This window comes from Macrotis lagotis, chromosome 4 (assembly GCF_037893015.1).
Source record: "Macrotis lagotis isolate mMagLag1 chromosome 4, bilby.v1.9.chrom.fasta, whole genome shotgun sequence".
In the NCBI taxonomy this organism is placed as follows: Eukaryota; Metazoa; Chordata; class Mammalia; order Peramelemorphia; family Peramelidae; genus Macrotis; species Macrotis lagotis.
The window spans coordinates 181,033,854-181,049,674 of record NC_133661.1 but is presented as its reverse complement, the minus strand read 5'-3'; the positions used below and the strand labels follow the sequence as shown (position 1 = coordinate 181,049,674).

Here is a 15,821-nt window from a genome sequence, read left to right as displayed (position 1 = left end):
TCTGGTCCGGGTCCAGGTTTCAGGGCCGGACAGTTACTCCCTAGTAAATGCCTAGTTCCGAATGCGTTGTTCCCTATAGCAGTTAGAATGACCCTGGGTCAGGAGAATGGGGAGAGGGACTGCCTGTACTTCACTTCACATCCTAGGCACACCCTGCAGAAGGCAAAAAAAAAACCCCAAAGTTGCGGGGGTCCCGGTCCCCAAAGGCACAGTGACTTGGCCGCTTTAAGAGCTTCGAACCTAGAAATCCAAAACGCAAGGGGAAGGGGTTTAGGGAAGCGGGAGGTCAGGTTGGGCAGTGACTGTCAGAGCCATTGGCCAATAGGCGTCAATAAGATTGTACCACGCGGAGGCGTGCAGGAGGGACTATTTTCCAATTCATTTTTTTTTTAGTGGGAGAGGGAGGGGGAGAAAAGGAGGTGGCGGGGAGGGTGGACTGGGACGAGGGGCGCGTGGTTTTCCCATCTCATCCCAGGAGGAGGAGCTGGAGCATCCCAGACAGCCAATCAGAAACTGGCCGGGGGGGGGCTGCTTTGAAGAAGTTTGGGGGAAAAAGTTTGGAAAAGTTTCTATAATAAAGAGGGGGCGTCGGGAGGGTGGAGGCGGCGGCGGCGGAGGGGGCAAGCCCCGGGTGAGGACACAGAAGCCCCCCTCACCCCTCCCTAGCCCCGAGTAGAGGCCTAGGGGCTCTGGCCAGATCTATGGGGGCTGCGAGCTGCGAGGATGAGGAGCTGGAATTTAAACTGGTGTTCGGGGAGGAGAAAGAAGCCCCCCCATTGGGGCCGGGGGGACCTGGGCCTGGGGAAGGTTAGTGTGGGGTCGGGAAGGGTTTGGGGGTTCAGGGAGGAGGGTTGGGGGCTGTTGAGTCCTGGGAGCTAGCGAACCTTTGGGGTGGGAGGATATGAGGTTTGAGACCGCTTTGAGAGGGCTTCCGCGGGGTTTGGGGGTCGGGGAGATGGGACTGGGGGCATGGGTACCGCTTTTTCCTTTTTAGGTCGCGGCTCGGGTGGGGGGTTGGGGCCGGCTGGTCCACAGCGCACCGCCTCCCGCGCCGGCTGTCACTGGGATGGGGAACTGGAGGGAAGGAGAAGGGAGGGACTGGCGAATGGACGAAACCGGGTTGGGATCTGAGGGACATGGGACACCCCCTGGAGAAGATGAGGTCCTGCCTTGGGTCGTATCCTATCCCGTACTTCCCACCAGAAAGCTTCTAGGCCGGGGAGACGGGACAGGACTGGACGGAACAGGACTAGGGTGGAGGGGGAATCTCTGGTCCCGCCGGAGTTCCCCCACCGAGCTTCGAGGGCCCCCCTCCCTCGTCTGGCCGCAATGAGAGGCAGATGGCTGGGAAGAGCCGGGGGCGGCGGCCGCTGCTCGCACGGAATCCGCGGCCCCCCTCGAGCCCCCTCCCAGTCGCGGCACGCAACCACCTTCTCTCCTCCTCCGGATTTGGGGGAAGGGGGAGAGGGGACACCCCGCCTCTCTCCGCCCTCCCCCAGTCACCACAGCCCTCGTGCCCCCCCCTTCCCTGGGCCCCCGGGGCCAGGCCACGGTTACGATGGTAACAGAGGAGCCTGCCAGCGCAGTTTGGGGGTTTGGGAACCGCTGCTAATTGGGTTCATGTGTGTGTCGCCCCCGGCCCCGCCCAGCACCGCCCTAAATCCTCCTCTGCTCTGCACAAGCCTCACCCCGACCAAACCCCTCTTAGTCACGCCCGCGGAGCTAAGTCCCACCCCCTTCTTCATGGCCCCACCTTCTTGAAGCCCACCTTGGAGTTGAAGGTATCTTATTCTCTGGTACCCTCCCAGGGTCAAGCAATTAGTCTGGCTTTCCTAGTGGCTTCCAGATCTCCTGGAACACCTGTAACTAGAGGGCACTGTCTCCTTTGTTTTTATGTCTCAGGATACTCGGGATACTGCAGAAATCCCTCCACATTGGGGAGTCTGCTGGGTAGAGAGAACTTGGGTAATCAGAAGCCTCAGTGGGACAGAGATTCTATCTGCTGCGCCCCCCCCCCAATTTCTCTGTCTTATCTCCTGCCCTTCCCTGCCTTCTTTTCTTACCTTCTTTTTCACAGAGCTGGACACAGACGACTCCCCTTCTTGTTGCAATCTTGCCCTGGGTGAACCTCCTCCCTATGGTGCCTCCCCTATTGGCATCCCTCGGCCCCCACCATCTCGGCCAGGCATGCACTCCCCACCCCCACGGCCTGCACCATCACCTGGTACCTGGGAGAGTCAACCAGCCCGATTGGTGAGGCTGGGGGGACCTGGTGGGGGAGCTGGAGGGGCTGGAGGGGGCAGAATCTTGGAGTGCCCAAGCATTCGCATCACCTCAATCTCCCCCACACCTGAACCTCCACCCTCATTAGAGGATACCCCAGACCACTGGGGAGATGGCTCTCCCCGTGATTACCCACCACCTGATGGTTTTGGAGGCTACCGAGAGGCTGGGGGTGCTGGCAGTGGAGGCTCTTTCTTTAGTCCCAGTCCTGGTAGCAGTAGTTTGTCCTCCTGGAGTTTCTTCTCTGATGCTTCTGATGAGGCAGCTCTATATGCTGCCTGTGATGAAGTAGAGTCAGAACTGAATGAGGCAGCTTCAAGATTTGGCCTAGGGTCCCCATTGCCCTCACCCCGGGCCTCCCCTCGGCCTTGGACCCCTGATGATCCCTGGGGTGTATATGGTCCTAGTCCTGGAGGCCGGGGACCTGAGGACAGCTGGCTGCTCCTTAGTGCCCCAGGCCCAGCCCCAGCCTCCCCCCGACCAGCCTCCCCTTGTGGCAAAAGGCGTTATTCCAGCTCTGGCACACCATCCTCAGCTTCCCCTGCCCTGTCCCGTAGAGGAAGTCTGGGGGATGAAGGGCCTGAGCCAACTCCCCCACCACCACCACCTCTGGCCCGGGATCCTGGCTCCCCTGGCCCCTTCGACTATGTAGGGGCCCCACCCGCTGAGAGTATCCCCCAGAAGACCCGGCGGACATCCAGTGAACAGGCAGTGGCATTACCCCGGCCAGAAGAGCCCACTCCATGCAATGGGAAACCTATGCCTGGTGGGGAGGAAGCTGTGGCCCCTCCTGGACCTCCTCGAAAAGATGTACCTGGCATGGATTACCTGGCTGTGCCCTCTCCATTGTCTTGGTCCAAGGCCCGAATTGGGGGACATAGCCCCATCTTCAGGTGAGGGTAACATAGTCCCTACCCTGGGGAAGGGGAGGCAGCCATGTGCTATCTGCTTCTGCTGAATGGACTGACAGAGAGAAAGGGATAGGGCTCCTTTCTTCCCATACCAAGAGGTTTTTCCTTTGCCTTCTTCTTTCATAATAGACTAGAACTTATTTGGTGACTAAAACGAATATTTATGAATGAATACAACTTTGCAACTTAATTTCACGATACATCATTTTGATTTCGTTTATGTTTTTGCAAGGTAGTGGGGTTAAGTGACTTGCCCAAGGTCACACAGCTAGGTAATTATTAAGTGACTGAAGTTGAATTTGAACTCAGGACCTCCTGGCTCCAGGGCTAGTGCTCTATCCACTATACCACCTAACTGCCTCTTCATTTTTATTTTTTTGAAAATGCTATTTTTCTTAACTCTTCTACCTATCAAGATTCTTGTTTACTTATCTAGAAGTAACTACATAGCACAGTGGATCATTTTGTAGGCACTGGAGGCAGGAAGAACAGAGTTCAAATCCTGCCTCAAATACTGGCTAGCTATATAAACATGAGCAAATAATTTAACCTCACTTTTCCATAAAATGGATATAATAATAACACCTACCTCTCAGGATTGTTTTAAGGATAAAATCAGATTATATATGTATACACACCCACATACCCCCCATACACACACACACACACACACACACACACACACACACACACACACACACACAATTATTATTCATCTCTTCCATGTCTGATTGAGTTAATTCAGACTGGAAAAAACAGATTGGGATCTCTGCTACGTGTCTCTTGTCTAAAAGGAAGTTTGGAGGAGACCTTTGGTAAGATTCCTTCTCCTGAGTGATGTAAGAGCATATTGATTTACAAAATTTCATCCTAGGCAGTCAGGGTGCTGCAAAGGACTCCACTTTTAGAACTTTCAAAGTAGAAAAGACCTTATAGAGTCTTTTATGGAGAAGAGACCTTATAGATTGTGTAGATTTTTGTACCTGGAGTTGAAGATCTGGATTTGAATTCCAGTTCTGACACTAGTTGTACTGTCATTTTTCAATACTGTCTTTGTGGTCTCATTTGTGATCTTTTTGGCAAAGATCCTGGGGTGCTTTGCCATTTTCTTTACCAGCTCATTTTACAAAGGAGGCAACTGAAACAAACAGGGTTATGTGACTTGCCCAGGGTCACATAGTAAGTATATGAGGCAGGGTTTGAACTCTGATAGCTATGTAACTTCTGAGATTCAGTTTTCTTATCTGTGAAATGGCAATGATAATATATCACCTATCTCATAAGTTACCAGAAAAGTGCTTTGTAAACTTTAAATTACTATATAAATATGAGTTTTGTTACTATTGTTATTATTATTATTGAAAAAACTTTAGATTGAATCAGCAGGTCTGAATTCTTCCACTAACTCATATATGACCTTGGTCACGTCACATCCCACGTGACTCCTAAATTTCCCAAGTTGTTTCATTGATATTTCTAAAGTCTCTTCCTGCACTAAAATACCTTTGCCTTCTTTCTCCCTTGTACTGCAGTATATAGAGAAGGGAGTGGCTTTTTGGTGTAAGGAGTGAAAAACTTTCCTTTCCTTCCTAACTCTCTAACTCCAAATGCTCTAGAGCTCTACTTTCTGGGGCCTTGAAGAAGCAGAGAATACACTTGCCCCTGTCATGTTGCTACTTCTTCCAGAGCCTTGAGAGGATCCAGGTGTTCTGTCTCCTTTGTTCCTTTGAAGCTATTTCTTAGCTCTTAAGGGAGTTCAGGGGTGGGTGGGGGTGGGGCTATTTGGGTCAGGGTCAAGGTTATCCAGGTTTTGAGTTCAGAGAGAGGGAAATAAATTTTCCTTTTTGCTCCCCTGCCCCAGGGCCTCAGCACTACCCCCCTTGGACTGGCCCTTGCCCAGCCAGTTTGAACAACTGGAGCTGAGAATTGAAGTGCAACCCAGAGCCCATCATCGTGCCCATTATGAGACAGAAGGCAGCCGAGGTGCTGTCAAAGCCACACCAGGGGGGCACCCTGTGGTTAAGGTAACTAGAGAATTTATTGAAGGAAGGATTCTGTCCCTTCCCTACTTCCAGCCCCTAGGACAGATGGGCTCCAGCTGTGTAGCCCCATAATCATGCCCTTTCCCACGATCCCTGGCAACTCTGACCTGCCTGGCCAGCAGACTGGAGGAGGGGCTAGGCTGTTTCAAGGAAGAGAATAAGAGTGGGTACTCTTTCTTTCAGTTCTCTGATACTAAATCCTCCCCATTCACCCCCCTCTTCCCACCCCATGCCATTTCCCCCTCATTCCATCCCCTGGGAGTCTTTATGATCCACTTTAGAGAAGGATGGTCAGCTAGATGTCAGGGGTAAGGTTAGACTCCAGTCAAAGGTCAGTGGGAATTAGATTGTCACCGCACTGAGTTCAATGTCTCCTTCAGTTTCTCTTGCCATCTCCCCAGCCAAGTCTGGGCCCTTCTCCAAGAGCAACACTCTTACTCCAGGCCATCTTTTCCCAATAGCCCATGTTTTTACCTCCCCTGAGAAATATATTCCAGTTTTTATTTTATTCTTCACCCCCCCCATCCCTGGTGGTCAGAAAATCTTAGGGTATAGTATGGATGTTATTGTGGTAAACTCCAACTTATGCCCTCTGTTTCCTTCCACTAGCTACTAGGCTACAATGAGAAGCCACTTACTCTGCAGATGTTCATTGGTACAGCAGATGAACGGAACTTGAGACCCCATGCCTTCTACCAAGTGCACCGCATCACTGGAAAGATGGTGGCCACAGCTAGCTATGAGGCCGTGGTCAGTGGTACTAAGGTGCTGGAGATGACTCTGCTCCCTGAGAACAACATGGCTGCCAAGTAAGTCTTTATTTTCACTCTTCAGTGCCAGCAGGGCCTGGGGACCAGGAGTCTTCAATGAGGCCCAGCATCCAGAACCAGGTCATCCATTTCTCTTCTTCCTTCTCTTTCCCCTTACCCCCTTCCTCCAAAAGGATTAAGAATTTATCCCTGGGAGTTCATTCCTAAGAGGTGGGTCACAGATCATCTAGATCTAGATCATCAAATCACTTAGAGAAGTCTATTTGGGTATGAAATGGAAAAAGCAAATGGTGATGGAAGGGATCCCTTCTGCTTTTGGAGAGTTCATTTCTGAATAAGTGTAGCTAACTGTTGATCCTTCAGAATAATCAGGAGAAATCAGTTTAAAGGATTATGGGGGAATATATTTATAAGTCAACAACAATTTATTAAGATGCCAGCTGAGTGGTAGAGATATAGAGAAGGCAAGTTCTTGCCCTCAAGGAGTTCACAATGGGAGAGATAACATGCAAATAACTAGCTACACATAAGATAGATACCTAGAAGATGGAAGGTTACCTCTGAAGGCTGGCACTAGAAATGGAGGAGGGAGATGCTGGCAAAAGCCTTCTGCAGAAGGTAGGGTTTAAGATAAGCCTTAAAGATGGAGATGATAAGAGTGAGTCTTTGAAGGCATGAGGGACAGTCAAGACAATGGAGTACCCATGTGTGAGGAGTGAGCAAGAAGGTCCATGTCATTGGCTCATAGAGTTTATGTAGAGGAACAAAGTAGAAGACTGGCAAGATGGGAAGGGAACAGGTTATCACCAAACAGAGGTTCACATTTGATATTAAAGGTGATAGGGAATCATGGAAATTTATTGAGTGGGTGGGGAGAGCTGAGAAGGGGAGGGAAATGACATGGTTAGCTCTGGGCTTTAAGAAAATCACTTTGGCAGTTGAGTGGTAGATGAATTAGAATGTAGAGGGTCTTCAATGTGTTTCCTTGGAGAAGTTCATCTTGACCCAGGAAAGAAAGAGTAAAGGGGTTCTTAACCATTTCCCTTGACCCTACATGGACAGCATTGACTGCGCTGGAATCTTGAAACTTCGGAACTCAGACATAGAGCTGCGCAAGGGGGAGACAGACATTGGCCGCAAGAATACAAGGGTCCGACTAGTGTTCCGTGTACATGTGCCACAGGGTGGCGGGAAAGTCGTGTCCGTGCAGGTGGCTTCAGTGCCCATTGAGTGCTGTGAGCAAAGGGAGAGGGTTGTGTTAGGGTACCCCCAGAAGAGGGGTTAGGTTTTTCTTTCCTTCCATTTTCTCCTGCTTATGCCCTTCCCATCATCCCACCTAACACCTGCTCATCCATGTACCTCTATGTCTATCTGTTCACAGAAGTCTCTTTCCCCATGATTCACTTGCTTGTCAATGAATTCCCTCCATACTTCTAGAATCCTTTGTTCTATATTCCTGGAATTCCCTGTATGCATGTCCACTGCTGGGATGCCTATCTTGCTTCTCCCTAGAATGGGGGTAAAGGGTAGAATTTCCTCTCTGAGACCTTAGTGGATTCTGTGGCCTTACTCTAGAATCAGGGAGTGGTGAGGGAAGAGGGAGGCTGCTTCACATTCTCCACATCCTTGCCCAGTCTCTTATTTCTTCTGGTTGCAGCCCAGCGTTCAGCACAGGAGCTACCCCAGGTAGAAGCCTATAATCTGAGTGCCTGTTCTGTTCGAGGGGGTGAGGAACTGGTGCTGTCAGGAGCCAATTTTTTGCCTGACTCCAAGGTGGTTTTCATTGAGAGGGGCCCTGGTGAGTATTCAAGGGGGAGTGAGAGAAATGTGGGAGTAAAAGTGATGACTCATGCAATAGGAAAAGGGTTAGGATTAAGGAAGGTGTTGGGATTCTAGAACAAATTACCACCAGGTCACCTAACCTCTCAATGTTCAGTTTCATATCTCTAAAATGAATATAAGATAGTATGTGCAAGTGTACTTGGGAAAGCTGAATAAAGTACAAAAGTTAGAATTATATATACATACAAATCTATCTATCTATATGATCTCAGCAACCTAACTGCCCTCCTCTGAATATTCTTCATTTTGTCAATGTTCTTTATGAATTATGGCACCCAGTATTCTAGATGATGTCAAAATAGTAGGAAAGATAATACTACTATCATCTGGAGGCTTGTTTTAATTTTATACCATTCATCTATGTGAATCTTACTATCTAATTCTTTACTTCTTTCCACAAGGACTTATTAACTAAATTAAGGGAGGGCCAACCTGAGGATGGTTGGCTTCCATGAGATTGTGGTAGATTTCATAAGATCAGATGAAGGAGGGCAATCCAGGGTCCCCCAACCCTACTTTCCAAATTTTCAATAGCTTTTCCATTCATGCTGTAGCTTTCATAGCACAGAACATGCTATGAAACAGAGAAAGATTTATACACTTCCCAAAGATTAAACCTACACAGAGTTTGGGTGGTGGTTGGAATGGGAAAGTGGTTTTGGGCTAGGATGGCAAGACACATCTGGAGAAGGGGAGTAAAAGGAATTCTTAGGACCATACTTTCCATTCTAGGACTTTGAAGCCCTAGACATATGCTTCTATTTTTTTAGTTTCCCAAGAATCCTACTCCTACCATAGATGGAAAACAGGCTCTACTTAACCCTAAGATCTAATAAGAACTAAATCTAGGAGATACATGCATGTAGTCTTGTAGAAAGGGAATGGGAACTCATTAGATTGAGCCAGCTCTTCCTTTTCCATTTGCCCTGTGTTCCAGAAAAGGAGATTCCAGAACTCAAGTGGTGTTTTGGAAATAATCAAATGTTCTGGTTTTCACCAAAAAGCCAAGTCATGTGGACGTTGCAGTATCACATTAAGGTTGATGAGTCTACTTCTACCACTGACTCTAGATTTCCCTTTTCTTATACTCAGTTTAACTTTCTGTATCATAGTAACAAAATCAAATCTGATTCCTGGGATAAAGTATCTTAATTGATGAAGGCACCTTAGAAGAAATCATAAATCTAGCTTTTGACTTCAGACCTGTGGACCTGATAGGTCTCCCAAAGTCATGCTAGGCAGGTATCCCTTCATTAAAGCAAAAATCAAATAAGATCAATAAATCTTTACAAAGAGAATTATACACTTAATTGTTTGTCCTTTTTTTCTCAAAGAGGACCATGGCATCTAGGAGGTGATGCCATGATAAACAAGAATTTGAATTTAAGTGAGGGAGTGCTGTGCTAAGTCACCAGCTTTACTTTCTCCTCCGGAGTCATCTGGGTCCAATGGCCAGATATGGATCAGGATAACTGGAGATGGCCCTGCTTGCAGTGGAAGACCTTGGCCTTTTTAAGCTAAGGCTTTTTTCTGGATCTCAGTGTGACTGAGTAAGGCGAGTAAAAAAAGAAGTGAAGCAAAGAATGGCCTCTTGCATAGTCATAAAAAAAATCATTATGAGAGGGATAGTCTTCTGGGTTTCTGACCAAAACAAAAACAATTAACTCTGAACCAATTTGGGCCCAAACAATGACTGAGTAAGTCTTGGCCTGGGACTATCATTGGCCAATATAGGAGAGCCAGAGTAATTTAGGGTTAGATACAAGTAGATGAATGGTGTAAATGGAAGATAATCTTTCAGAATGAGAGTGGTGATAGTCTTTTTTTTTCTAGTCTATTCTGGTCAGACCACAAATAGACTATTGTTTTGTTCTGGGTGATCCATACCAGGAAGGACATTGTCAAATGAATGAATAGTGGAGGGTGATCACAACGGTTCAGGAACTTGGAAGCACTGGGGATACCTTGCTTGAAGACCAGGGAGAAATTGGACATGATAATTGCTTTCAAGTGTTTTACGGACTATCATTAATTAGACTGGTTATACTTGACTCTGGAGGTAGGGGCTTAGGTGTGTTTTGAAGAGAGGCAGATTTGCATTTGGAAGTCAAGTAGTTTAACTTTATAACTTTCCCAAAGGGGAATAGTTCTAAGGAATAGGTCCTTCATCACAGGAGACCTTCAAAAAGAGGTCATCATGGTCATTGAAGAAGTTTCCTATTCAGATATTTTTGTTCAGTCATTTCAGTTGGTATCTAACTCCCCATTTAGAGTCTTCTTGGTAAATACATTAGAATGGTTTGTCATTTCCTTCTCTAGTTCATTTTATAGTTGAGGAAACTGAGGCAAATAGGGTTAAGTGACTTGCTCAGGGTAAGTATCTGAGAGGCCACATTTGAATTCAGGAAAGTGAGTCCTCCTGACTCTAGGCCAGGTGCTCTATGTACTTACTCTACCTAGCTGCTTCAAACAGTGAATTATATATATATATATATATATATAATACATACATATATATTTTAAACATAACACGAGTTAGAAATTTCACATAAAACCTCATGTTTTTTATCAGATCTAATTGGAAATCACTGCATTAGTCCACTTTTAATCGAGTCAATTTAGCAACTGAAAAGCATACATGAGGAAGGGGTCTAGTGAGAGAACTGGACCCCTCTCCCCAAGATAGGAATCAACTGTCACAACCTTCAGATATGGATTGGATTAAATGCTGCAATTCTATGAAGTATAAATGTTTGAGTTTGGATTATACTGAACTAACTCTTGGTTTCTCTAGTTATAAGAAGTCCAAATTCCCCTTCTGCTCCAAATGAAGTGGTCCAGTTATATTTTGGGGCTTCTCTTTTGTATGCCTTTGCTTCTTTTTTCTGTCCAGAGTAGGGGGTTTTCTGAGCAGGGCTTGAGTTCTGTATCCCCTTCTCGCAGATGGAAAGCTCCAGTGGGAGGAGGAGGCCACTGTGAACAGACTGAAAAGCAATGAGGTAATATGGTATCCTTGGGGGACTCCCACATGCTTGGGGGAGGTGGATAGCCAGGAAATTCCGGACTGCTCAGACCCACTGTCTTGTGGGCTTCTGAAGTTCTACATTCTCTCCACAAGGGGGCAGTTTAGTAACCCTGGAAACGGATCTCTCCCTTTGGAATGAATGCTACCTGATAAGAGTAAGATTGTTGGTCTGTTCTTTACTGCTCATTTCTCCCCCTCCCCCCAGGTAACATTGACCTTGGCTGTGCCAGAGTACAGTAATAAACGAGTATCCCGACCTGTCCAGGTCTATTTCTATGTCTCCAATGGAAGGAGGAAAAGAAGTCCCACCCAGAGCTTCAAGTTCCTGCCTGGTATGATGCCAGGAGGGCGCAAGATCCTGGTGGGGAGGTGGGGAGTCTCCAGGGCACTTGATGAGAAAGAATGGCCCCTGAATCAAAAAATGGGCCTTGGGGTGCCTGCTTCTTGGCCAGACATTCCCTCCTCTCCCATCCCCACCCTTACCCCCAGAGAAGCTACCTCCATGTACCCCAGGGAGGAGTGGGGGGAGAACTGGGGAGAGCTAAGGGGCAGTGGGGAGGAAGAGAGATAGTGAGGGACCAGAATGCCACTCACTCTCAACCACTTGTTTTTCATTATTTTATCTGTGTCCTTCATGCTTTCCTCTCACCAACCCTAGTGATCTTCAAAGAGGAGCCACTCCCAGATTCATCAATCCGTGGTTTTCCATCAGCTCCTGGCCCCCCATTTGGTACCGACATGGACTTCTCACCACCCCGACCTCCCTATTCTTCTTATCCCCCTGATGATTCCTCCTATGAACCTTCCTATTTGTCTGAGGGATTCAACTTTGGGACTCCCCCGCTCTACCCCCAGACTGGCCCTCCATCCTATAGGACTGGCCTGAGGCTGTTTCCAGAGTCTACTGGGAGTCCTGGTTGCCCCCGTCCTCCTCCCCCTAACAGCTTTCTTCCTCGACCTTTCTCTGCTGATCCCTATGGAGGAGGTGGAGCACCCTTCTCCCTGGGGCTGCCTTTCCCACAATCAGCTGCCTACCAACCCCCACTGCCATCTTCTCCCCAACCCGAGGGGCCCTTCTCACCCCAGGGTACCCACCCTGCTGCTGAGGGGTATGATGAGGTGGGGTCAGGATATGGCACAGGGGAGGGAGCCCCAGAACAGGAGAAAGACAGGGGCAGCTATGGCAGTGGCTTCCGAGAGAGCGTCCCCATCCAGGGCATCACACTGGAAGAAGGTGGGTGGGTGGGGTCTGGGTGGGATACTATAGTTGGGGGGAGGCTATAACCAAATAGAATGGGGCTTAGTCTTCTTTTGGTGACAAAGATATGCCTTTCTGGGAACTGATCCTGTTAGTGCTTGAGGGTGGGCCAGGATGAAGGTGCTATAGGGAGGGAGATTATAAAGGACCTTGGGATCACCTCTAAATTCTTTTGCCAAATTGGGGCTAGACAGATTGTGTGTGTACACAATGAGGTTCCTTTGGTCTCTGGAAAAAGTGTAGGATCATCCCAAACCCAGGGGCCCTTTTGCCAAGTTGGGTCTAGGCAGATTCTGTGCAAAATGTGAGGTTCTTTTGATCTCTGGAAGAAGTATGGGATCATCCCAAACTCAGGGGCATTTGTGATGCTCTGTTCATCCCCTACCCTATCACAATCATTCAAAGCTCTGTACCTGCCTTTCTCAAGCTGATGGCCCAGGGGATGGGGTTTGGGAGAAAAGGACTGTGCTCTGCTACTGCTTTTGGCTGAGATTTTCCCCTTCTCCCACAAATTTATGCATGGAATCTCTTTCCTTCTTCACCATAGTGATGAAGGTCTGAGTTACTATCAGGAGCCATTCAGTCATTACCCCCACCTCTGTATGAGGCAGCATGCATAGGACCCTATCCTATGGGCCAAGGGGTAAGGAAAGAGAAGGGCCAACTTTGTCTTCAAGTGTAGAAATATGATTGAGAGTTCAGAGAATCTCAGTGGTGGAAGTGGAATAACTTTGAGATTATAGATCTAGTTCAACTCTGTTGGAGAAACTTGTTAGGCATAGGACCAAAGAGTCTTAGATGATGGCCTGCATAGCAGGGTCTGAGGCCTTTGGGGAGAGAGGAAACCCATTCCAATTTCCTTTTGCTCCTCATCCACCTCTACCTTCCAGTGAGTGAGATCATTGGCCGAGACCTGAGTGGCTTCCCTGTGCCCCCTGGAGAAGAGCCTCCTGCCTGAATTGTTGCTGAGGTGGTGTGCTCCACCTGCTTCAAGCTCCCTCTGCCTGGACCATGGCTCCTGCCCTCCTCTCCCTCACTCACTCCCACACTGCCCTTCCTCCTTCTTCTTCCTACCCACCTCTACCCCTCTGTATAGTTTTGGGGTAGTCTTCCTCTGGTGCTGCTTCATTCTACCTTTGAGTTCCTGGCCTCAACCTCTACCCATGGTCTTACCCCACCAAAGTGGTGCTATATAGGAATCCGTGGGGGCAGTGAGGACAGGACTTGGTATGGGGGGAGAGAGATTAGACTGGTGGGATCAGAAGTGAAGGGGGGGAAGGTTAGAGGGAGAAGGAGGCCAGGAAAGATTTAAGGAGTTTTGGGGGGATGGTCCCTTTGTTGAGAGAATGAGATGACATTTGGGCCAGGTAGAGGGGACCCCTGGGTCTCTGGCTAATAAGGGTAAGGGGTGTATATAGATCATATGTACAGGATGTGGTATATCAGATGTCAGGGGAGATTCTGTATTAATAATAAACTGCTCATTGATTAGCATAATTGACTCAGAATTATTTGGAGGGAGGTTATTGGGATTGGGATAGGTTGTTCCCTAGTCCTGCTTTCAGGAAGCCAGTGGGATTGGAAGAGAGAGAGAGGAAGGATGGGTAGTTCTCCAGATGCTGGCACTGAATTCAAGAGTTTCCTGGAGGAAGTGAGCTGGTAAAGGAAGGAACTAGAGATGTGCTTTGTTGAAGTTCATAGAGTTTGGGAATGGGAACTGGGGGTAGGTGGTTGAAGGAATGTTTCTCTTTAAGGCTCTGGTCAAGATAGAACTATTCTATCAGAGCTACAGCACTACTACCTGATAGAAGGTTATTAAAAGAGGTGAAAATTTCAGCTTTAGCTTTAGCATATGACTCCCACTTGAGACATTTCATCACTTGGTGGTGGACTACAGACCAGTTCCTATTGTTTGAAGACAAGAGTGGTAAAATAATTTGCCCATAGTCACACAGTCAGTGGTAGAACTGAGACTAGAACCAAAGCCAGGGAGCTTTCATAACTCAGTCTAATTCACTGAACATTTGAAGCTGTCCTTCTCTGTGATGGTATTCTAAGCCTGTGGTAAAGTGGAGTCTTTGTTCTTTATTCTTTGTTCTTTGAACTGATTTCCTAGTCCCTGGTGAACACACACTCAGACACAGATAGACAGACAGATAGACACACCCACACCCACCCACCCACAAACCCATACACCCCAGTTGGTCAGGATTAAGGAAGTAGATTATAGCTGGAAACCAGAAAGAAATGCTACCTGGTCCAGCCCAGCACTGGACTCCATGGTAGGATGCTCTGGCAAGTTTAGCTAACCCCCAAATTTTGCTATCTACAGCACTGGTACCCTCTGTAGGTTGAACAGGGACCTTAGCCAGTTGTAACATCCTTTTCTAGTGATATACCCAATTGCCATTTTGAATATCTTTTCCTATGATTTAATGTAGGATTCCCTTGATTTTAGTCTCAGAGTTAGTTTGGGGAAGGATGGGGATCCAATGAGTTCTTAACATCACAAGGCTACATGCTATTTTCAGGTGGAGGGTAAGATCCTGGGTTGTAAAAAATAGCATTGGTGACTTTTGTGAGTCTAACGTTTTAAATCTGTAGGGGTGGCTAGGTGGTGTAGTGGATAAAGCACCGGCCTTGGAGTCAAGAGTACCTGGGTTCAAATCTGGTCTCAGACACTTAATAATTACCTAGCTGTGTAGCCTTGGGCAAGCCACTTAACCCCATTTGCTTTGCAAAAATCTAAAAAAAAAAACAAAACAAAAACAAACAAAAAAATAGCATTAATGGTTTTTCATTTACAATCTAGTTAAATGACTACTACATTCTAAGTTCAAGGGATACAACAGAAAAAATATCAGTGTAGCAATAACTCTGGTTCTATTCTCCTGGAGTAGTCAGCTAGCTTACTCCCCGAGTTCTAGGGGTATTGTTGGGGGGGAGTCTTTCTTCTCTAACATTGCTGATTCAGCTTCCTGTTCCAGTATATTCCAGTTCCCTCTGTCATAAGTTATTAGTGCTCCAGTTCCATTTAAGCACTTAACTTCAATTAGCCATTACTAACAGCTGTTTACTCCAAAGATCAAAAAGCAAGAACTGAAACTACAAACATTTTTCTCCAACACTTTCCTTTTTGTCATCCCTGTCCCTCAGGAGAGTGGGCTTATAATTAACACAGTTTCTACATGGGAATGGGAACTGGAGGTTGGTTGAAGGAATGTTTCTCTTTAAGGCTCTGATCAGGATAGATAGTTTCTATGTAGCATTCACCCCATCAAGTTCATTTCTATATGATTGCATGCTTGATGGATGAATAAGTGTGGACCTCTTGGGGTGTCTCTCTTCATCATATGGCTTCTGGCAAATTCTGACATGGACTCCAGCTTTCAGACTCTGGGGGTTCACACTCCTGACCTTATGAAACTTACAAGGTCACAACCATATTGAATTTCCTTCCCCTAAAATAGGAAAGAATAAATTCAAGGAGGGTTATATTTATGAGGTAATATGTCAGCTTCCAATGGGAGGGATCTAGCCCTCTCAATTTGCAGCTTCATCTCTCTTACCAGAACAGTCAGGCAGACTGAAAATGAAAGAGACTGGGTTTGGATAGCTAGTGCCTTTTGAATTCATCCTCATTTGTTTACATAAACAACTTAAAAAGCTCTTCATCTCATAATTACTGAA

General features: G+C 47.2%; 1 protein-coding gene across 1 annotated transcript; it reads left to right on the top strand.

Annotated features, from left to right (window-relative positions):
* Positions 1-560: 560 nt before the first annotated feature.
* NFATC4 (nuclear factor of activated T cells 4) lies at positions 561-14,320 on the top strand. Its single transcript, XM_074234776.1, has 10 exons — positions 561-807; positions 2,078-3,176; positions 5,056-5,218; positions 5,846-6,045; positions 7,069-7,241; positions 7,664-7,804; positions 10,792-10,847; positions 11,079-11,205; positions 11,532-12,107; positions 13,022-14,320. The coding sequence occupies exons 1-10, from the start codon at positions 702-704 to the stop codon at positions 13,087-13,089; spliced, it is 2,709 nt and encodes a 902-aa protein (XP_074090877.1). The 5' UTR covers positions 561-701; the 3' UTR covers positions 13,090-14,320.
* The last annotated feature ends 1,501 nt before the right edge of the window (positions 14,321-15,821 follow it).

Coding starts and splice junctions, on each gene's coding strand:
- NFATC4 (XM_074234776.1), top strand. CDS start 702: ATGGGGGCTGCGAGCTGCGAGGATGAGGAGCTGGAATTTAAACTGGTG. Junction 10,848..11,078: donor ACAGACTGAAAAGCAATGAG/GTAATATGGTAT, acceptor CCCTCCCCCCAG/GTAACATTGACCTTGGCTGT. Junction 12,108..13,021: donor GGGCATCACACTGGAAGAAG/GTGGGTGGGTGG, acceptor TCTACCTTCCAG/TGAGTGAGATCATTGGCCGA.